Consider the following 23,603-nt stretch of genomic DNA (forward strand, 5'->3'; position numbering starts at 1 on the left):
TTTTTAAATGAATATTTACAATCTGTGTACATATAATACAATACGTAAATTTTAATTAATACATGCAATGTTAACGAAAAAAATTTAATCAACATACTGTAAAAGTAATAGTAAAATAAATTATTTCATTAATAATTTCAAAAAAAAAAATCATGATATTATGTAGGTACTTTAACATGAAAATTTAGATTTGTCAGTTCTCATTTAGTTTTGTTAGTTTTAATATAAGAGTGAATTTACTTATTAAACTTATGGGAAAATTTTTTTCGTGGTTTATCGGAGAAGATTTTTTGATAGCTATTTTGATTTTGAAATAAGTTACAAGTTTGTATAATACTTCAATTTGTTCGTGAATATTGCTAGTGATAATTTCTTTAAAATATTTACTTATAGATACTTGTTAAAACAATTTGTCAATAATAATTTTCTTGCTTTCATGGTACCAATATTAAAATGTTAATGTCTGCATTGTATTCCATACTTGCTTACTATTTTAATATTGATATTGTTACATTTATATTTATTTTATTACCTAGGTATTTAACCTAGAAGTAAGTTTCCTTGTGTTACTTATCATTGTTACCAATTTATTGGGTTATTAAAATTGACCAGCTCTGAAGGTATTCACGGAGTTGGTAATTTCTGGAAGATAATTAATTAAATTATAATGGCATGGTATACGATACCTATACTATTAAGTACTTGGTGCCACATAGGATTTACTCATATGCTAACACCATTATACAAACAACAAACCTAATTCATGGGCACTTTTACAGTATTACAGAATATATAAATATTCTATAAGTTATAATGTATAACAATTAATACATAATATATTATTTAAAAAACAACTCTATAGGTAGTGCCATTTAAAAGAATATCTATTGATTGGGAAAAATTAGTTGAAAAACGGAGAATTAAAGATATATTAATTATAAATGTATGTATAATTAGTTCTTACCTAGATGATAATTGATAATGTCTGTATCTAAATTATATTAAATAAGTCAATTCACTCTAATATTTAAGCTAATAACATACGATTGGAACAGTTGAAAGTAAATATTGATACATATAATATGTTATGTAAGACTGATTTAATACATGGGTGTTCGACATCCTCTTGAAGAGTAATTAACATGTGATAATAGATCTTGTATTGAATTTTTGTTATGATAATAAAAAAAACTATTTACTATAAATACATAAATGTATTATCTTTCTTTTTAGAAAATAAGTTAAGATGTGGCTAAAAATCAAAGTACTTTCATGGAAAAGCTTACAACTACGAAAAAGACATTGGTTGGGTACTATAATTGAAATAACAGTACCGTGCTTATTATTTTTTTTAATAAATTATTTAAAGTCAATCGAAAAAACATCTAAACCAATAACTATGGACCAAACTATACCAACACCAATTTCTGAAGATGTCTTATACAAGGAATTTACGCCACACAATAATTTTATACTATATACTCCTCAAACCAAAGAAACAGAAGAAATTATGAACATAGTAAAAACAAAATTAAACCTTTTGAATAATACTATTGGAACAGCTATTAGTGAAAGTGAAATAATAAATAAATTTAAAAGAAAATTAAAAAACAGTTCACATAATCCAAATCTTATTGGATTTGGAATTGTTTTTGAAGAAACTATAAAATCCCATACTTTGAAGTACAAGATAAGAAGCACAGATACGTTACTGCAAACCGATTCTTTGTTTCCATCGATTGAATTACCAGGACCTATGAACTCTGGCGATCGATACCTAACTATGGGATTTTTAGCATTACAGTTGACCTTAGACAAAGCTTTTATTTTGTTGGGTGCCCATAATAAAAGTGGTCTTAATATAAAAGATTATAGTTTAGAAATTCAGTCGTTTCCCTATACAAAATACATAATGGATTCATCATTTCAAATGTATTTTAAATTTCACTTTCCGCTATTTACTGTTTTGGGTTTTTTCTTAATGTGTTCCAATACAACTAAAAGAGTTGTTGAAGAAAAAGATTCGGGCATAAGAGAACTAATGACAATTATGGGTCTTCGACCATGGATGATATGGATAGGATGGATATTACATAACTTTTTTGTATATGCGATATCAATTACAATTATCACGTATATTACTTGTTTTAAAACAACTACTGATCACGGAAAGTTATTAAATTATACAAATCCATTACTGTTTTGGATTTTTTTAATAATGTATATGATTGCTGGAGTATTTTTTTGTTTCGCAATTAGTAGTTTCTTCAGTCGACCATTAATGGCTTTAATTGTTGGAGTTAGTGTATGGTTATTCACTTACGTTTTACCCAGTTGTATTGTGAAACCCTCTACAAGTATTCTAATTCAAACACTATTGACATTACTTCCAAATTTTGCAATAGTATATGTTTATAAAGCTATATCATCACTTGAAACTCAAGGAACGGGTCTTCAATTCTCCACTCTATTTACTGCTGGAAAAGGCGGTAATAATTTTTCTGTTGGTTTCATTCTACTAATGTTTGTTGTTGATTGTTTCTTATATGGATTTATTGCTTGGTACATTGATTCAATCATGCCAGGAGAATTTGGTGTTGCAAAACCATTTAATTTCTTGTGTAAATGGTCGAAAAATAAGGAAGAAAATAATGTAACAATTCCCATTAGTAAACGCAATAGTAGGCTTTTCGAAAAACCTTCAAATAATTATGAAGTTGGAATTAGTGTTCAAAATTTACATAAACGTTTTGGAAATGTTTATGCAGTTAATGGAGTAAATTTGGACCTATATAAAGGGCAAATAACTGCACTTTTAGGTCACAATGGTGCTGGAAAAACAACCACAATGTCAATTATAACAGGTTTTTATATATTTTTTTTTAAATATTATTATTATAAAACTAAATTAATTTGATTAATTTATTAAAGGGTTATTTTCTCCAACATATGGTACTGTAAATGTTAATGGGAATGACTTATTTACTAACATTGACAATTTTAGACAAAATCTTGGTTTATGCCCTCAACATAATTTACTTTTCTCTTATTTGACTACTCTGGATCATTTAATATTTTTTGGAATGGTATGTATCAAATATTTACTCTAACATTTTTAAAAAATTGTAATGTTTTTGTAATTTAATTTAGCTAAAAGGTTTACCATTGAAAAATGCAAAGTCAGATGGTTTACATTCGCTTAAACTTTTAAATATGCTGGAAAAGAAAAATGAACTAGTAAGTAATCTCTCTGGAGGAATGAAACGAAAGTTGTCACTTGCAATTTCATTAGTTGGCGATCCTAAAGTAAATTTTAATTTTGATACTATGTAATATTTTTAAATCTATAAGTAGCTAACTAAAAATAACGTTATTTGTTTTCCAGATACTAATATTAGATGAACCAACATCTGGAATGGATCCTGAATCTCGAAGACAAATGTGGGATTTACTACTGGTATGATTATTTATTTACCTTTAAATTTTATTTGTTATATTTTGGTTTGTATATTATGTTTAATTTATTAAAAAAAATGTCTTATTATTATTTACTTTAAACAATTTTATCCCTCATGACGTAATTAGAAAAAAATCTGGATCTTTTTTAATAAAAATCAATTATAAGATGTTTTGGGAAATAATGAAAACGTAATACTTTGTTTAATAGGTACGTATATATTTTTACCTTTTTTAGATTCTGAACGGAGTGAGGAATACATTGATTTTACAATAATGTGTTTTTATTTTTTTATTTTTGTGTTTGTCATCACGTTTTGAAGTAGTAATAGTGCTTTGATTTTTGACTTCCGCCCCTCTTTGAAAAGGAAATTGAATCTAGTTGGTACTTTGAAAAAGTAGCGGAAAAACAGGCATTTTTACACACAACCGGTTTTTGACAAAATCGAACAATTTCTTTTCACTACGATAAGCACAACTTATAATAAACCTTGCATAACATTTTTATGAGCGTATGCAATTTGTTGTTTTACCTGTCATTACATTCAAATTTAACACATCCATTATAGTGACCTACTCATTTCTATCTCTACTGTACAGCTAAGCGATAGCCACTTGACCACCTTTTTTAACCTAAATTTTACTTATTTTTGAAATCAAATAGTGAACTAAAATTATATAAATACAGTTAACTCATGATATTAAAACTTCAAAGGACCTAGACATACGTAGTATAATAGTTCTCTGCTCCAAACATCTGAAACACCAATATAAATTTTAAATATAAATATAACTCTTATTTTTTTATTAGCTTTGTTCATCATTATTATTTGGTACTATATTTTATTAATAATATTTTCAATATGTCTGAACTTGGTAAAAATAAATTATAATAATTATTCCATAATTTTTTTTTTATTTAAAATGTATTATTTTAATGCTCACTTATATGTTTTTAACAACAATTTATATTTTTATTAGTCTTTCAGAGGAACCAGAACTATTTTGATAACGACACATTTTATGGAAGAAGCTGATGTTCTTGGTGATAGGATTGCTATCATGGATCATGGAAAAGTTATATGTTATGGAACTTCATTGTTTTTAAAAAAAGCATATGGTAGAAAAAAAATGAAATAATTTTAACATTACAAAATAATCATATATTTTATAAAAAATAAACAGGAACTGGATATAACTTGACTATTGTAAAAGAAGAATCATTTGACGAGTCTAAAATTATAGAAGAAATTAAAAATATTATACCAGAAGCAGAAATTCAAAGCTCATTGGCAGCTCAAGTTGTCATTAATTTACCCAATGAAAATATTGATCAATTTCCAGATGTATTTAGAAAATTAGAACTTAATAGAGAAAACTTCTCTATTAAAGGAATGGGTATATCTTGTACAACAATGGAAGAAGTATTTATAAAGTAATCTTTTTTTTTTTATAGGACAAATTATGTGTGTTAACATATTTTCCAAGGTTAACATAATAATTAATAATATGAAACAATCATAATATGACTTATTGAATTACAGCTTATTTATTTATTTTATTTGAACTGTGTGATAGCTTAAATAGTAATAAATAATGTTACTTACATCTAGCAGGGTTTTCTGTCTAGTCCCTATTTGTATCATTGGTCCATGAATATTTGCATAACATTATAACAGTTTTATTTTCAAATTGTCCTTTAATTTATATTTCTAATTTTCTTGAACATTAATATTGTTATTTAAACTTTTACAGATTATATTAACAATAAAACATTAATTGAAAATTAACTTGGTGGTTATTGATAATTAAATTTACAATACTTATATCTATATAAATAAAATATAAATATTTTATAATAATCTCACATAATTTATAAATCAATATAATTTAACATAGTTAAGGTTACATCAATAAGACATTCTAATTTTTGACTTATTCTTTAAAAAAAAAAAAATTGTTTATTTATTTTAGAGCTGAAACAAATATACCTGATGATGATATATCATCTGTAAACACACCAGTAGATGGTAATAGTTACCAGTTGATTATAGCCAAAGGAGTTGATTGTAATGTTGACCAAGTGACTAATTTAATTCAACAGTATGTGCCTGAATTTATTTTGATGGACGAGACAGAAATGCAAATTATATTTAATCTACCAGCTACAAAAAAAAATCAATTTGGTGCCCTATTTTCTGCTCTTGAATTTCAAAAAGAAAATTTTCAGATGAAAAATATTAAAATAATCAACTCAACTACAGGCGGCATCTATCCAAAGTAATTTTTTAATATAGTATTACATGAAACTTTATATTAATTTTTATTCCTATAAAATACATAAACTTCAATAATATAATAATATAGGGTAGACAATAAAAATAACTCAATATTAAATAAACTGACTGTTGTTCATTTTTATTCATCAATCACATAATTTTCACTATAATTTGAAGCGTTTTAATTTTAATTAATATGTATCAAATAATTTAAATCATTGTGTATATTATTTACACATATTATATATTATTATATATCATGTATTATATTTCTATTTGTAGATTTATTTTAGATAATCTATATAGGTACTTATCACTCAAGATTTTTAAAATTATTAAGGAAAATAATTTAATATTTTTTAAATTTTAGTTCAGTCATATCTGGGGATGATGAAGATGAACCAAAACAACCATCTAATAATGATTTTATACAAAGTACATATTTTAGGTTAATTATTTGTTACTAACATATTTGTTGGTAAGCAAATTATAGCTTATCCAAAATATCATTCTTTAAACTGCTTTAAATTATAATAATAATTACATTTTTTTTATTCTACATGAATAATCTATTTATTTAATTATTTATATAATAATTATATTGTATTAACAGTTTTAGAAAAATGCATTGTTTGTATGCTTTTTAATATTTACAACTATCTACTACAATAGAATAATTCATGGACAACTAATGTATAATATTCTCTCTTTCTTAATTTATAATTAAATATTTCCGTGATAAGTATTTACTCAAAAATGAAACACATCATGTTACTTTCAATATTTTGTTTCTATAGTAAATGTATCATATAATATTAGTAGTTTTATTATTAACTTAGTCACTTTGTATAATTCAAATATTTTAAAACAAACAACTTTAAACTTGTTATATATTATATATTTTTATCAAAGAAACGAGTATAATACTTTTTATGTATAATTTTTAAAACATATTTTTTTTATACATTAATAAGTTGTTTGATTTATAACTTTCTAAATTATTAAAAGCTATAAAATAAGATTAAGTAGGGAAAAAATAAAATATAAACATTTTAATAAATTTTAAGTCATACAATTCTAAGCAAACAAAAAAACTGTTTTAAAATTGTAATTTTTTAATTTTATATTTTTATAGTAATTTTTTTTTCAAATTATTTAAATTTGTCCGTATAGTGTGTATATAATACATTAAGAAGTAAAAATTAAATCATACATTCATTATACAAATTATTAATTTAATCGATTCAAATGTTATATACTTTATTAATAAAATAACAGTTCTTTACAACAAATTCATACTATTTTATTATGATTGGTAAAACTTTTATTAGTTATTACTTAATATTAATCAATAACTATTTAATATATATTTATTTTTAGCTTTTAGGCCAAAGTATACAAGTGGAATTATATTATTGAAAAATCAATTTAAAGTATTATTAGAAAAAAAAATCATTTATACACATAGGAAATGGTTTTTGTCATTATTTTTTGTGAGTTTTAATAATATTGTATTCTTGAGACGCATTAAAAAAAATATAATACCAATATTATTATTATTATTATTAATTATTGATACCTTATTGTTTGTTATTTTCTTACCACTTATTATAAATTGATCATGTCAATATCAGGCAACCATCTGTAATAGTCTGACATTTTCCAATAAACTTAATAAATAATTTCCATAATATTTTATATTAAGTTATCTGATGTAGAGGTAATAAATATTATGATATGATGCGTTTTCAATATGATAACTAATAAGTAGACTATGTATCATTTAATAACTAATTTGATTATCTAATTATTATTCTTTCTAGGGAATTATACCTATTTTATTGGGTCTATTAGTTATGAAATTCACTAATTCTATGATGAATGATTCCTATGTTTCCCACGGTTTAAAGATATCATTAAGCACCTACAAAGATAGCAGTGCATATTACCGTGCTGGAGATAATTCTCCACAAAATTTGGAACCCACATTTGTAGCTATTTCTAAAAAAAATAAAGCTACCGTCAGTGAAATATCATCAGAGAACAATATAATTAATGGTAAGAATGTAAGATTAATATAATAAGCCATTGCTTTTAAACATGTATCTTAATTCAATAATTCATAATAAAATAAAAGTAATAAAATTAAAAAGCTTTAGTAGTGGATTTATTTCAGAAACAATTTTATTTCTCTAGCATATTATACATATAAAATAAAACATTTACAATTCAATTTTATTTTTATGTTATAACTATTTTTTGTATTTACTTAATCTATACTATGGATAAAACAAATTAATTTTATAATTGTTATCAATATAATTCATACAATAGTAGTATAATATATATTAATAAATCATTACTTATTACTATATTTTTATGTATTCATTAGTCCTCTGTAGCCATCATCGATCTATTACTATGTTTACATGATATATGTTTAAATTCTAGATATTCCTACATTCACACATAAGTTTCTAAATGTTTGTATGTATTAAATATATTATAAACATTACAAATAAAAAAATAATTAGGTATCTAGTAACTATACTGATTTGAAATCAGACCTATAAATCAAGTTAACATTATACAGAAGAGATATTGTTCATTTTTAATTTAAGAAGACATGAAAGTCACAAAATCTAGCTAATATATTAGAATTATTTATTCATAATTTTATTTAATAATGAAATATTTTTTTTATTTTAGATTTATTAAAAATGTGCAAAGAAAATGTATTAAACTACAGAACAAATCTTATGATCGCTGGTGACTTTAACCAAACAAAATCAACTATTTTATATAATAATATAGCTATTCATACTCCACCAATTGCAGTAAATCTTTATTCTAATGCTTTATTACAAAAATTGTCTGGAAATTATGAATCATGCATTTCAACTGTCAATGAACCGATTTTATTGGATGAAATGGTAACGTAATTAGTAGGGCTAAGATTTTTATACAATAAAAAATTGTAAAATATGCATTTAAATTTTTATAAGATAAACAAAAATATAGTTTTAAAAAAAATATATGTATTTATTGAAATATATTAATGATTGGCTGTTTGTCTTAAGAGGACGTTATACCCGCATGTGTTGTCTCTGTCTTACTAATGTAGATCATAGTAAATTTGCGTTCAGCAGAACACATTTTGTGATGTTAGCTTTAATATTAAAGTAAATTTATCAATTATAAAATTTAAAGGTGAAAATATTATCTAGAAAATGTTATATGCTTTTATGGGCGCTCACAAATCGCCTCCCAACTGACCCACGAATTGCCTCCCGAAAAAAAGTAGTCGAAAAAGTAGTGGCCCTCTTGTATTGGAATCGCCTACGATAGGTATAATTAATCGATTTAGGTATAACCTTACATATTAAATAAACTGAGAAAATAATACATAAAATAAATATTTTAGTAAATAGACTGACAGCTGCAGTTATAATAATTAATAATAATACAAATAATAAATAGTCAATACATCAAATAATAATAAAATAGCTGATAGAATAATGAATGAAATAAACATTTAAGTTTGTAATATTTTATTATCGTATCGTATTAGCTTCGTGGCTTAAATTTATTTGTCAATGCTTTTAAATACTGCAATTTTGAAATTTCATTCATGTATAATTTATCAATTAAATTATTAATAAATTTATTTTTATTTTTTGTGGCTGTTCTAATAATTTTGATTTCCATTTTTGATGAATTAATTAATATTATCGTATCTAACAGCATTGCTTTTAATACATCCAAACATTTACAAATATGAGGGTGAATTGAAGAAAAATTAGAATTGTATTTACTATGAAATGATTCACAGGCATTTGAAGACCTTTGCGCACTCGATGTCATTTTAGCCCATATTTTCGGTAGAAAAGACGAATCTTCATCTATAAAATTGTCAACCAAATAATCGGAAAATTCAGTTATTTTGTCATTCTCAGATTTTAGTTCACCAAGATCTATAGCAAAAATGTCGCCTACCTAAAAATAAATAACTGTTTAATTAAAAATTATAATAATTTTATAATAAATTAATGTAATCAAAATTTTACTTCTTCTGGATGCAGAAATGGAAGGCTAAATATGTATGTGAGATATTTTCCAATCCCGTCGTTTTTTGAATATTCGATATCTAAGCCAATTTTTTGTATTTTACGCAACCAAGAATGACATAAATGAAATATACAACCCTTGATTTCAATTTGTGGCCAAACTTCAAATAATGCATTATGAATGGATTTTTTAAAATCAACAAAACACATTTTTGGTTCAAATACTTCCACGGACTTCAAACATTGGTTACCTAATTCGACAAAAGCTCGTTTATATGATACTTGACTTTTATCTCTTAGCAAAAAAAAATGCTAAGGATATATAATAATTATTTTTAAAACCATGTATTGTAAACAATTGGCAAAAATATTAAACACAATAATCAAAATTACCATCCACGTATATTGTAGTTAGCGAACTTAAGAATTTGATATTTTCATCACACGAAAACATCACAAAACCATTTAATGGGTCACTTACCATTAAAAAGTTCTCACCCTTAAATGTCTTAATCTCAATGAATGATAAAATATTATGGATTTCATTCGCATCTTGTGGCAATTTTGGATATATAGAATTCCTAGCATAATTCATATTATTTTTTATGTAAGTTACGTCTGAGCTTGTTAATATACTCACATTACACTTTTTCATCTCGTCATGATATAATTTTGCAGGTCGTTCAGAGAGCTGTTCTAAAGCTTTTCGTTTTAAATTGTTGCTGAGTATTTGTCTATTAATATTTTGCACCGAGTCTTTCGCACAATTGTGAATAAGTTAACTATTTTCGAACTGGATTTCATTACACTTATTAGTTTTTAAATAAGCAAAACATATTTTTTTGTACACGTCCATCGCTTAACGTCATTGGCTAAATTTTTTTGGAATCCAAACTTAAAACCATCACAAATTAAAATTGTTTTGCCTTTTTCACTAATAATACTAATAACGTTCATTTTTATAACACTGCGAGTAATTGTTATTTACGAAACTGATTGTGTTGAACGGTGATGACGGACTAATCTTTAACTGATAATCAGTGATCGACAAGATTGTTGCATTTGACAAATTTATCTGCCTGGTAAATACTGTATGTCTTAAAATAATATTTTTGAACATTATGGAAATCGATAATAAAAATTATCGATAACCTAAGTATATTATGGGAGGCAATTCGAGTAGACTTTTTGGGTATACTTGAACTGCCTCTGAAAACACCCGGATGCAATTCGAGTGAAAAAAGGTTACCTAAATTTGGGAGGTAATTCAAGTGTCGCCCCGCCATATTATCATCTTAAATTGAATTATGAATATTTTAAAGTTGTAATATTTTACATAGCTATAACTCACTTTAAAATGATAATATTTTTACCTTTAAATTCTATAATAGGTAAATTTATTTCAATATTAAAGCTAACATCACAAAATGTGTTCTGCTGAACGCAAATTTGCTATGATCTACATTAATAAGACAGAGACAATACATGCAGGTATAACGTCCTCTTAATATAATATAATTGAGAAATAAAATAAAATAATTTAGAAATAAAATTTATATTCATTATCAATATTAGAAATACTTTGAATTTTATGTTTGATAAATTGGAAAATGTATGTTTGACAAAAATCCAAATTTTATACTTTAATCAGCAGGGCTAGAATTAAATATGAAATATTAATATTAAATTATAAATATTAATTACGACATGCATTTTTCGCATTCTTATAATCGAAATATGTAATAATATTCATTTTGATCAATGTATGCAAAATAAAAACACCACCATTTATTGCATCATGAGGTGATTCGTGGACATTACTGACAATATCAATAATCAAAAGTCGCAAAAAAACATACTGTTGCATATAAATCCTAGCCCTGGTAATTAGTAATCTTGGTAATTAGTTTTATTTCTCTTAGTTAAATAAACAGTTGATACATTTTTTGTTTTTAGAATTCATGTAATGAATCACTTGGAACAGCATTAGTATTACTTTGGCTAACTGTTTTCACGCCTGGTTTACTGTACTCAATAGGATATGTAATGGCGTTACCATTATATGAAAGAGCGAGTGGAATTAAACACTTACAAATGATGACTAAACTTTCTCCAATCATGTATTGGATTACTTGTTTCATTTGGGACTATTTTTGTTACATAATTGTGATTTTATTAACAATGACAGGTATATATTTCATGGATAAAAATGGTATATTTACTGGTTCAAACGAAGTTTGTAAGTTGATCTACTATAAAGTTTAAATCAAGGTTATTTAATGTATAATTTAATATGATTTTTATAGGTGCTTTATTTACATTACTATTTCTTTATGGATGGAGTTTAATATTCTATGTATATGTTTATAGCTATTTAAAAAATTCCCTAATCAGTTCCATGTTATTGTTTGTTTCAATTAATTTTATAATCGGTATTTTATATTTATAATTTTTAATGAAACAGTTATTAGTCATTACGTTATTGATAATTCTAAGTTTCCTTTGTTTATAGGTTTGTTTATTAGTATTTTCTTTTATCTACTTGCCGATTTCATAAGAAATATTAACAAAACTAGTTCATTTAACACATTGAATATAATAAGATTAATACTTTTAATTATTCCACATTTTTCTTATTCATCATGCTTAGTAGGATTTCTACTAATAACATGGGAAAACAATATGTGTAAAGTATGTAAATCTACTATGGTTGAAATGTGTACAGGCAAGTACTTTTTTTTTATATTATGTCAACTGTCAATATTTTTAATATTATTCTTTAAAATTATAGATGCTATTGGTTCTAAACCAAAAAGTTATTTTGTTTTCAAATCTGATAAAAATCCATATGGCATACTCGAAGAAACTTTATTTTTATTTCTCAGTAGCATACTGTATATATCCATTATATTATTATTTGATTATAAAATATTTCCTTTATTATATCAGTATGCTTTTAACAAAATTATTGGCACTGGTGAAAGTTATAGAGATGTTAATGAAGATTCAGATGTCAGCAAAGAAAGGGATAAAGTTAATGTAGCTAAAACTCATCCAAGTACTTTATTCAAAACTTCTGTAAACAAATGACCAATAAATATTATTAAATTTTACCTATGTTAACATTTTAGATAATGCTTCATCGCCATTATTGCTGATTGATGATTTGGTTAAAAAGTTTAATTTTAAATTCACCGGTGTTAGAGGTATAAGTTTTGCCGTTTCCCCTGGTGAATGTTTTGGCTTACTTGGAGTAAATGGTGCAGGTAAAACAACTACATTCCGAATTTTAACTGGTGATATATTTCCTTCAAAAGGTGACGCTTCCATTTTGACTAATAAGTTGTACAAACTCAGCTCTAATAGAAATCAGGTTAATAAAAAAATTAAATACAATTTTAGAATTAAGTTGTTTTTATATTAAATTATTATGGTGTATAGTATATTTCTTTGATTGGTTATTGTCCTCAATTCGATGCAATAAATGATCAACTTACTGGAAGAGAAACTTTAAAACTAATGGCAGTTTTGAGAGGTATATCGCCAACAGACGCCAAAATGCATGTTAGTAAATGGATTAAACTTTTAGGTATGTAAAATGAGGAAGTGGTGGAACTTTTTATAACTCTGAATTTTACTAATCCAAAAAACTTAAAAAAATAACTTCAAAATAACTTATAATTGACCTTAAAAAATGCTGAAAAGATAAAAAATAACCTTAATATATTATAAAAATGTATTATAAATTATAATTATTTATTAATATTTTAAAATTATTTAAATTATTTAAATTATAATATTATGAAAAAATTGCAAAAAAAATTAAGTTTTGGATTTTGTTGGTTCGAATACAACAGTTTGAAGTTTGAACTCATTTTATGTAAATAAAAATGTATAAAAATATTACCCAGATTTCAATAACAAATAAAAAAAGGCCCGTATAATTTAAAAAATGACCCGAAATCCAAAAAATGCAAAATAAAATTATATTTATAGGGTTTGAAGAATATCAAAATCGACCCTGTGGAAAATATAGCGGTGGTAATAAGAGAAAATTAAATACTGCAATGGCATTAATTGGAGATCCTCCTGTTGTATTTTTGGACGAACCCACTAGTGGAGTAGACCCCGTAGCAAGACGTAACTTATGGAAATTATTGGCTGCTAGTCAAAGAGATGGACAAGCTATTGTACTTACATCACATAGGTAAAAACATTGTATATACAATATCTATATTGTGTTATACTTATAACTATTTGATTTGTCTACATAGTATGGATGAGTGTGAAGCACTTTGCAACCGTTTGACAATAATGGTGGATGGCGTAATGAAATGTATTGGTAACATACAATATTTGAAAAATCGTTATGGACAAGGGTTTACAATAATGATAAAACTACGTAATAATGAAAATTTCAATGTTACTGAACTAAAGTTTGATATAGAACAACAGTTTGCTCCAGACATCGTTTTAAAAGACGAACATAAAGTAAGATTAAAAATAATTACACTTATTTTTTTATATATTACCTATCTCGTCGAAGCATACTAAAATAGAATTTTGTTTCGTTTTAATATTAATTTAAAATATATAGTCAAATAAAATGGTAAAATAATAAAAAATAAATGAAATAATTACATTATAGTAAAAATATATAAAAACATTTGTCAACAATTTATAATTTTATTCAAGATGGAAGTGGTAAATAATCGCATCTAGATATTCCATAATAGACATTTGTCCATTTCCAAATTTGAATTAAACATACATTTGAGGTATTAATATAATATTATAATTATATAGTTAATTAATTAGTATTTACCGCTCTTTTGCCTTTTTTAATCGGTCTTCTAAAGTTTTGTACTTTTTTCTCATTTTTGGAGCTTGGTTACATTTTTTTTTGAGTCATGATATCAAGCTCTTTTAGATAAGAAAAGAAAAGTAAAAATTTTTCGGCAAAATGGGATTTATTATCAATCTATATACAACTGGTTTTTTTGTCGGGAAAGTGGGATTCGGCGAAATAGGATTCGACGAAATGGGATGATACCACGTCAGTTAACATCACAAAACAGTCCTTGCGGCTTAGTCTATTTTTCTAATTAAATACTTTTAGAAATACTATAGATGTATAATAATGTATATAATAATTTACAATTAATATTATACTTTGAATATTTTTTAATAAATAAACACTGTGAAATTATTTGCAACCTCTTATTTTTATTAAACCACGGCTACACCACCACAGCGTCCACAGCACATCGATTATTGATTGGCCCACTACATTGCCTACCTACAATTTATTGCAATTAATTTTTGTCAATTTCGATTTAAAATTGTGTCCATTTATTATTATCGATAATAATTGTATATTTGTGGGCAACTGGCGGCCCGCGAACCTTTTTTATCTAGCCCGCGCTACATTTTCAAATTACATCATACAATTTCAAAGTCAATTGTCTATACTCTATGCTGCGTCCATGCTAAATTAAAATGCATATTTTGAATGACCTTTTTTTTTTGCTCTCTATACTCTGGCCCGCTAAATTTTAGTTTTCTGAAAATTGGCCCTCTAATAACTTTCAGTTGCCCAACCCTATTATATACCTAATAGGCTATTAATATAGTTATCTATTATTATGTTCTGAATTTTCGTGCAACTATTTTTAAAATTTAACAATTTATAATCAATTTACCTCTGCATAGGTAATACATGTAGGTACCTATTTTATAGTTACTGAGTCATACACATATAAATGTTGATAATCTTATACGCACGATTTCCGCAATTAGCTTTGTCAACCTCTATACTTGGCCGATATTTTTTACAAATATTAATGAAATAATGAGGTTCAAATTAATTGTCAATAAGAACTTGTGTTTTTATTCATGTTCCTTGTAGTATTCAAAACAAAAAACCACCTACTGCTGCATTTATTCCAAAATAGTAAACCTCCGGCTAAAATGTTTAGGAACCGTTTATCGATAATTTATTGAAACACCTTTTTAATCAATATTTGAATGAAATAAACTGTAGATGATTTGTCTAGTCATAAAAAAATTTAAAAAGATGTATTATCTAGTTGATTTTGTTTCTCATATGGTATTAATATTTTTTTCTACGTATTGTATTAAACATGTATTGATATTAAAATGTTATTTGTATTGCAGGGTTTATTGCATTATCACGTTACTAATCCCAGTTCACTATTGTCTGAGGTATTTAGTAAGATAAAAGCAATTAAAGAAAATTATACTGCAATTGAAGACTATACTGTTGGTGACACAACTCTTGAACAAGTATTCATTGCATTTGCAAAAAAACAGGCTGTCTTAAATATGACATAAGATCTTATTTATATTACTCATACAAAAATAAATTACATTTAAATTTACTTTATGTGGTTTTTTTTTAATGTTTTTTGTTTAATCTTATACCTAGATGGAGTTACTCAACTTTCAAAATAAAATTGATTTATTAAATTTAGAATTTTTTGTATTTAAATAGTTATTGTTATTAAATTACAAAGGTAAATAAATTATGTTATATTGCTATATAGGCAATCCTATTATTTTATGTATATAATACATTTATAGTACGTATATTTACTAAATCAAAGTGAGCTCTAAAAAGAAGACATTTTCAAAATTGGTAAAAGTGAAAAATAATATTAATTGAATAAATGAAAAATGTTACTGTATAAAAACCAATTATAAATATTAATTTAGTCGCGACGATAATATTAATAATATAGAGAAAAGACACCTATTACTTATTAAGTATAATGATAGTTTAAATTACGACTTTGGATGTTATGATAAGATTATGGATATAAACTATAAGTTCTACTGTATTTTGTAAAACATTAGGCGTCAGTACGTCTTGATCGTTCGATGTGAATACGCGATACTTTACGAAAATTTAATAATTGACTTTTTATAATATATTTATACTTAATTAATACCTATTTGAAATTTTAAAGAACTGCATTTAACGTTTTTTGTCGTGTCGTACACTATTCGATATGATATCTATATAATTTATTTTTATTATTATTTATTTATAAAATGTCGTTTTTTTCCTAGATTCATTAAATTAATATATCACTTGTACTATTTTAACGTTATGATATTTATTATTCTTATTTTTATTAAAATTAATATTAAACACTTTATACTTTAGCCTAGAAAGTTAAAAGGATTACACTACTCGCAGCATTAATTTTATGGTGCTATAATAATATATATTCTATGTGATCAAAAATTCTTATTACCTCATTGATTGAGCATCCATTGGCTTCTTTGTGAATACACTATATTTGCCAATTTTATGATAATTTTTCTTTTAAAATATCTTGTTTAAGAAATTTTTTAGTCATCTTAATACGATGGAAAATTTATACGAAATAGTATAACAGTCTTATTTAGAGGTTTTAACAATTCTTCAACTAGTTATACTAGTTACTATAGTTATTAGTAAGATCGTATAGCCAGAAAAAAATTTGGGGAGGGGGAGGGGGTTTAGAGTATAAATATGTTATATTATACAAGTTTTAAATATAATAGGCACTTAAATCTATTCAATCTTATTTCAAGAAAACATTTTGGGGGGGTCTGAACCCTGAAACCCTCCCCCTGGCTACACCTTTGATTATTAGTACTTATATGAAACGCAAAGGTGAATTTCTCATTAGGTACCGTAGGTCTGTAGACATGCCTCCTAGGGCAGCAAAATATGTGGAGGGGGCGGCAAATTTCGTAGTGTTATATCAAAACACATCAAACGTATAAAAAATTAATTGGAAAATTAATTACTTTATAGTTACGAAAAAAAATTGATAATGTGCGTAATTTTTAATATTTTTGTATTTTTGTATTTTATTTTTTGGTATCATAGATATTGTAATTCGTATTTTTATGTGTACACCTACAGCAAACTGTTCAACAGAACGTTCATTTTCATGCTTAAAACGAATAAAAATGTATTTGCGTTCACAAATAAAACAAAAATGATTAAACAGCATGCCAATTGGCAATTCTAACAATTGAGTCAAGTCTTCTTGTTTTATTATCATATGAAAATATTATAAAATCATTTGCAAATTAAAAAGCAAGACGTCACACGTCAACTTTTAAAATTAAAATAATGAAGTTAAGTTTAGATGTAGTATAGATTAGTTACGATGTTAAAGTTAAACATCTGTTTTGTATGCCTTTTAATTTGTAGGTTTTATATTTATAAAACATTTTGTAGATTGTAGTGTTTTACTTAATGTTTCTAACAATGGTTTTTATTGATGGTTTAAAATTAATAAAAATTATCATTTTAGGTTTCTATTAAAATTCAGTGGATGTTCACAGACATTTTTTCAAAGTAGGCTAAATAAAATAATCAAAATAAAAAAATAGTCTAAAAATTCAAATGGATGTCCACTAGTCCGTTTATGATACCCACCATAATTTTGATAAAAGGTTTTGTTAGAGCAACATTAATCTTTGGTTGAATAAGATAGGATGACCAACATTTAGTTAGTTTTTATAATAGTTTTAACGTAAAAATGAAAAAAAAAATTAAGAAACTTCATAACGTTTGTTAAAGTATTAATTATCAATAAGCTGTTGTGTATGAAAAATTAAACCATTATTGAGTTCATTCAATCGATTTTCGATTTTCAGTTGCTAACGAATTAAAATATTCATTATCATTATCTTTTTTTAAAAAGATATTGAAATATTTAAATATATTTAAAAAATATAATTTAAGCCGACATCAATCGACTCACCATCAACAAAATAACGTTTATAATAGATTCGTAAGTATATATAGTTATAACTTCTATAGTATATGTAGCATGTAAATATATATATATATATTATATAACTTTATTTATTTTAAATTTGTAGGAATGCAATGAATGTAATCGAAAGTTCAACCGTAAGGATATTTTAATACGTCATATAGAAATTCTACACAAGTACAAACGTGATTCTTTTGTAAGTACTAAGTATATTAGAATTTATAATGCACTATGGAGTTTATCTATTTTTTGTGTACAAGTAGGTGATCTATTTAAGTATTTCGATACATAAAAAAATCAAATTTCGGACAAGTAGTTTATAAATTATGAGTATTTAAAATTTATATAATCGGATTGGAGTGGTACGGGTGTCTCCCGCAGAATGTTAGTCTACTTTTCCGCTCATCTGTAGAAATGTTGATGTCACTAACTTATTTTATATACATTATTTATGTACAGTGTCTTATTTGTGAACAATTTTTTAATACAAGAATCCTTATAAATGAACACGACCAAAAATACACAATATAGAGTTCGTGTATGATCACTTAAAATTCACATCTTTGAGTGAATTTCAGAAATGGAAAATTAAAGAAGAAAAAAATTGTTTTATTCAGTTTCCTGAAGCTATATCTTGGAATACAAAAACATTTAATATAAAACAATATTTATGTCATCGTTCAGGTGAAAAACGTTTGAAAACTGTGCCCAAAATTATTCCAAAACTGATAGGTTCAAAAAAAATTGACGGAATTTCCCCTGCATTTATGAATATAAAAACTTCTAAAATCGACGGTATGTGTTCGGTTGTTTATCAAAAATTACACGTAGGCCATCCATGTGTACACATGTGTTTTTTTCTTAATTGTTCAATTTGGTTTTTCCATTTCATATTACTATTTATTTCGATACCTAAGTATTTAACGTTATATTCAATATGTATTGATTCACAACAGCAATTATTGTCTAGTTGTGTGCAGGGGCATGGGCGGATAGGCAAGTTTTGGTCTACCGGGAAATATTTATAAGGGCCTCATAGTAAACATACTGAAAAAAATATATATAGAGGTATTTTTTTTAAATATATTATTTTTAAGCAAAGTAATCCTTTCTTACTTCTGTTGGAAAATAAATTTCAAAAAAAAATCTATTAAAATATTATATTACAGAATTTATAATGTACAATTTTTTACCGTAGCCTTAAGGTAGTTCAAATAACACTTTATTCTTATGTTTTTTTTTAATTTTCATGTTCACTTATACGAGTATGAACATGTTTCCAATCGATAAACCCTTCGGAAAGTGGACCGGCTCCTTCACCATAACAGATACAAATATAACAAAATGAAGCTTTATGTTTGAAACTATAAGATACCCATTTACGATTCTCACCATCATTTCGATTAAAAACTTTTGTTGGTGCAAAAGGAACATTAATCTTCGATTGAATAAGATAGAATGACCAAAATTTTGAAAAATTTGCCAGTGTTGGTTTTTTAAAATAGTTTTCAGATAACATTTTCTTAATAACATTTGTTACAATATTAATTATTGTTATTAAGCTATTGTGTATAAATAATTGTACCACTATTAAGTTCATTCAATTGACTTTCAGCTCATTTCAAATGTGAATCATCACCATCATTTTCTTTGTCTGTAGTTAATATATCTAAGAAAATAAAATAGAAAGATTGGATAACTGTTATTTGATTTAGCAAAAATCTAATTAAACGATGTATACTACTTTGATTAATTATTATTTAAGATTCAAATATTGACTCATCATGAAATATATGCACCTGATTTTTAGATGCTTTTGAAAGTTAAAAATTGTCCAAATATTATACATTAATTTGTGTAGGTAAAAATGTTTTATATCTTACTGTTAGGTTTAACTGTTAGGGTGTTTAATTTCTACAATAATTGTTCCACTATTGAGTTCATTCAATTGATTTTCAGCTAATTTAAAATGTAATTGATCATTGTCATATCCTTTGTATGTGGTTAAATTTCTATCATAAAACTTTTTATGAACAAAGTTGTAAAAAAGTAGATACACACTAAAATAGTAGTTACATTTAACAGGTTATATTTGTAATTTGCATAAAGTAATATATCATGGGACTGAAGTCGGGGAGGAGTCTCAACATTAAACATAGGCGAGGGCCTACCGGGAAAATCACGATTTCCCGATGGGCCTGTCCGCCCATGTGCAGGGGTCATTATAAATTTTTATTTTTGTTTTAGTAGATAATACATTTTCTATTAAGACATGAGGGACAACACATGTTTTTTCTAAATTTAGAAATAGATTATTTTCAGTCAACCATTTTTTTATCAATTTTAAGTCGGATTTTATTATGTTAAATATCTCATCCCACAAGTCACCTGTACATAGCATAACTGTATCATCTGCATAACAAATTAGTTGACTTTTTAAGAAGAGTGTGTGAATATCATTTAGCTATATGTTGAAAAGTATGGGGGAGATGACTGTTCCTTGCTGTACACCACAGTTTACAATACTTAGAGAACTGATAAAATCATTTATTTTGACACATTGTTTTCTATCACTTAAGTATGAACAAAGTAGGTGTAAAGCTTTATTTCATAATTCTTATTGTTCTATCTTGTATAATAGTATGCTATGATCAATAGTGTTGAATGCCTTACCAAGATCTAAATAGACCGTAGCACATTTTTTACTTTCATCTAAGGATTTATAAATAAATTCAGTCACTTTAGCGATGGCTTGGTATGTGCCTTAACCTTTTTGGAAACCATATTGTGATTGATGTATAATGTTGTTTGTTTCTAGAAATGTAACAAGTCTATCTTTAGTAATTTTTTTAAATATTTTTGCAATATTTGAAATCATTGAGATTAGTTGATAGTTATTGATTAAATTTGTTTCGCCTTTTTTGAAAATTGGTGTGACTATGGACATTTTGAATAAATCTGGCAACGTTGCCTTTGAAAGAATAAAATTGAAAATATGCTTTAGGGGGGGAGACTAATGCAAGTTTATTCTCTTTTAATAATTTGACTATAATACCATCTAAACCAGTTGAAGAATCATTTTTTAGTTTTGTGATTTGATTTATTATTTCATGTTCATTGGTAAGGATAAATTGATCAAGAATAGGTTTATTAGGGGTGTTATTATCTATAACAGTGGTTACATTAATACTAACAATAACTATAATAAAGAGTATTAAAAAATAAGCTTTTTGAATAATTATAATTTCTGTAGATAGTGATATAAAAACTACTCTGTTACTTATTAACAGAAGTATAAATGATTTTTATGTTTATTGAATTAAATATATAGTTCTACATTCTAGAATAATATATGTTCAATTTTATTAAATTATTTTAATACTTCATAAATTGAATTCAAAACTTTGTGTAAAATACTAAATTTATTGTTGTTATATGATAATGATAGGTTTCAGAATGATCAAATTTCTAAGTTTAATAAATAGAAATGATTACCCTATACCTATTTGTTAAAAATATAATTTCACATTATAAAACAATATTTTATTAACAACTCTTTAGTTTTACTGATATAGTGATATCTCATGTGTAACAGAAACAGAAGATTTTGTTTCAGCAATATAAGTTTTTGAAATACAACCCAACCATGATTTATCATCAATTAGTTTATTATTGTTATAATTTAAAAATTAAAATAAAGAAAATCCACAACCCATGATATTGAATTCCAATAATTATTATAATAGACATTTAGTTGTTAATATTTAAGGATAAGTCAATCCTTGTGTCATGATCATATTAAATGTTAGTTAACAGTATACAAAACTTATTGTAATATAATTTTTTTTTAGAATGGAAAATACAACTCACAATTAGTATCAAGCATTAATATTGGCATTTCACTAAATCCAAAAAAACGGACAGCGTTGGAATGAACAAGGAATATTACTGGGTGTTGGTCTTTTTTACATTTTATAAGTGTCATTTGAAATTAATCTATTTTTTACACATTTCTGTAAGTCATATAAAATTGAAGATTGTTGCAAAGCTTAAATAATAGCACATTATAAATAACTTCAAAATTCAAAAATATAAATTGCAAAATTGTTAAATTATAATATGGTACCCAAAACCTCAAAATGAATAATAATTATAATAAAGAGTATTAAAAAATAAGCTTTTCAAATAATTATAATTTCTGTAGATAGTGATATAAAAACTACTCTGTTACTTATTAACAGAAGTACAAATCAAGATTTATCATTGATTAGTTCGTTATTGTTATCATTTAAAAATTAAACATAAAAAAAATTCATAATCCATAATATTGAATTATAATTATTATTATAATAGAAATTTAATGGTAAATCAAACATTTTTTCATGATTAGAGCTAGAATATTGATGACCTATAAAACACACAAAAATACCCTAAAAAGTTGGTTTCATTATACTACCTGACATGATTCTGAATGGTCCTATGCTTAAAAGTAAAATGACTATGAGCGGAGTAGTAGTAGGTGGAAAGAATGGAAAGATACGGTCATCGGGTATCTATTGATTTTTTTATTATTAATTAAGAATAAAGTATATTTTGTATGATTAAAATTAATTATTACTATACTATTTTAGTTGGACGAGGTCGGGGTAGGCCTTTGATAGATCGCAGAGGATCTCCTAAATTGATAAATTTATATATTTAAAAAAAAATGAATGCATTCAAATTATTTTGAAATAAATGCTTTACTCAAAAGTCTTATATTATTTAGGTGGGCAATTTAACTTAATTATATAAAATATTTAAAAATTATTTTGTTTAAGTCAAATTCTTAAAAGAAAAAAATTAATTCACTTATACTAATATTATAATAACTAATAAACTATAAAAGTATACATATACAACTAATTATATTTTATAAACAAATTATTATGACGATACAATTGTACAATAGATTTATAGTCATTGCATTACAATACTGAACAATTCTATTAATGTGT

General features: G+C 25.1%; 1 protein-coding gene across 1 annotated transcript; it reads left to right on the forward strand.

Annotated features, from left to right (window-relative positions):
- Window positions 1-1,246: 1,246 nt before the first annotated feature.
- Window positions 1,247-16,156, forward strand: LOC113559842 (ATP-binding cassette sub-family A member 3-like). The gene is made up of 20 exons (XM_026965617.1): window positions 1,247-2,864; window positions 2,932-3,086; window positions 3,151-3,306; window positions 3,386-3,457; window positions 4,438-4,576; window positions 4,642-4,891; window positions 5,431-5,736; window positions 6,106-6,170; window positions 7,116-7,228; window positions 7,559-7,793; window positions 8,445-8,668; window positions 11,759-12,041; window positions 12,109-12,234; window positions 12,315-12,527; window positions 12,594-12,860; window positions 12,934-13,175; window positions 13,244-13,391; window positions 13,799-14,009; window positions 14,077-14,293; window positions 15,980-16,156. Exons 1-20 carry the CDS (start codon window positions 1,247-1,249, stop codon window positions 16,154-16,156), a joined length of 5,217 nt encoding a protein of 1,738 aa, XP_026821418.1.
- The last annotated feature ends 7,447 nt before the right edge of the window (window positions 16,157-23,603 follow it).

This window comes from Rhopalosiphum maidis, chromosome 3 (genome assembly GCF_003676215.2).
Source record: "Rhopalosiphum maidis isolate BTI-1 chromosome 3, ASM367621v3, whole genome shotgun sequence".
NCBI lineage: Eukaryota > Metazoa > Arthropoda > Insecta > Hemiptera > Aphididae > Rhopalosiphum > Rhopalosiphum maidis.

Excerpts from the sequence above, each read along its gene's own strand:
- LOC113559842 (XM_026965617.1), top strand. The coding sequence starts at position 1,247 with ATGTGGCTAAAAATCAAAGTACTTTCATGGAAAAGCTTACAACTACGA. Across the intron at positions 3,087-3,150 it reads ATTTAATATTTTTTGGAATG|CTAAAAGGTTTACCATTGAA; the intron begins GTATGTATCAAA and ends AATTTAATTTAG. Across the intron at positions 4,892-5,430 it reads ATGGAAGAAGTATTTATAAA|AGCTGAAACAAATATACCTG; the intron begins GTAATCTTTTTT and ends TATTTATTTTAG.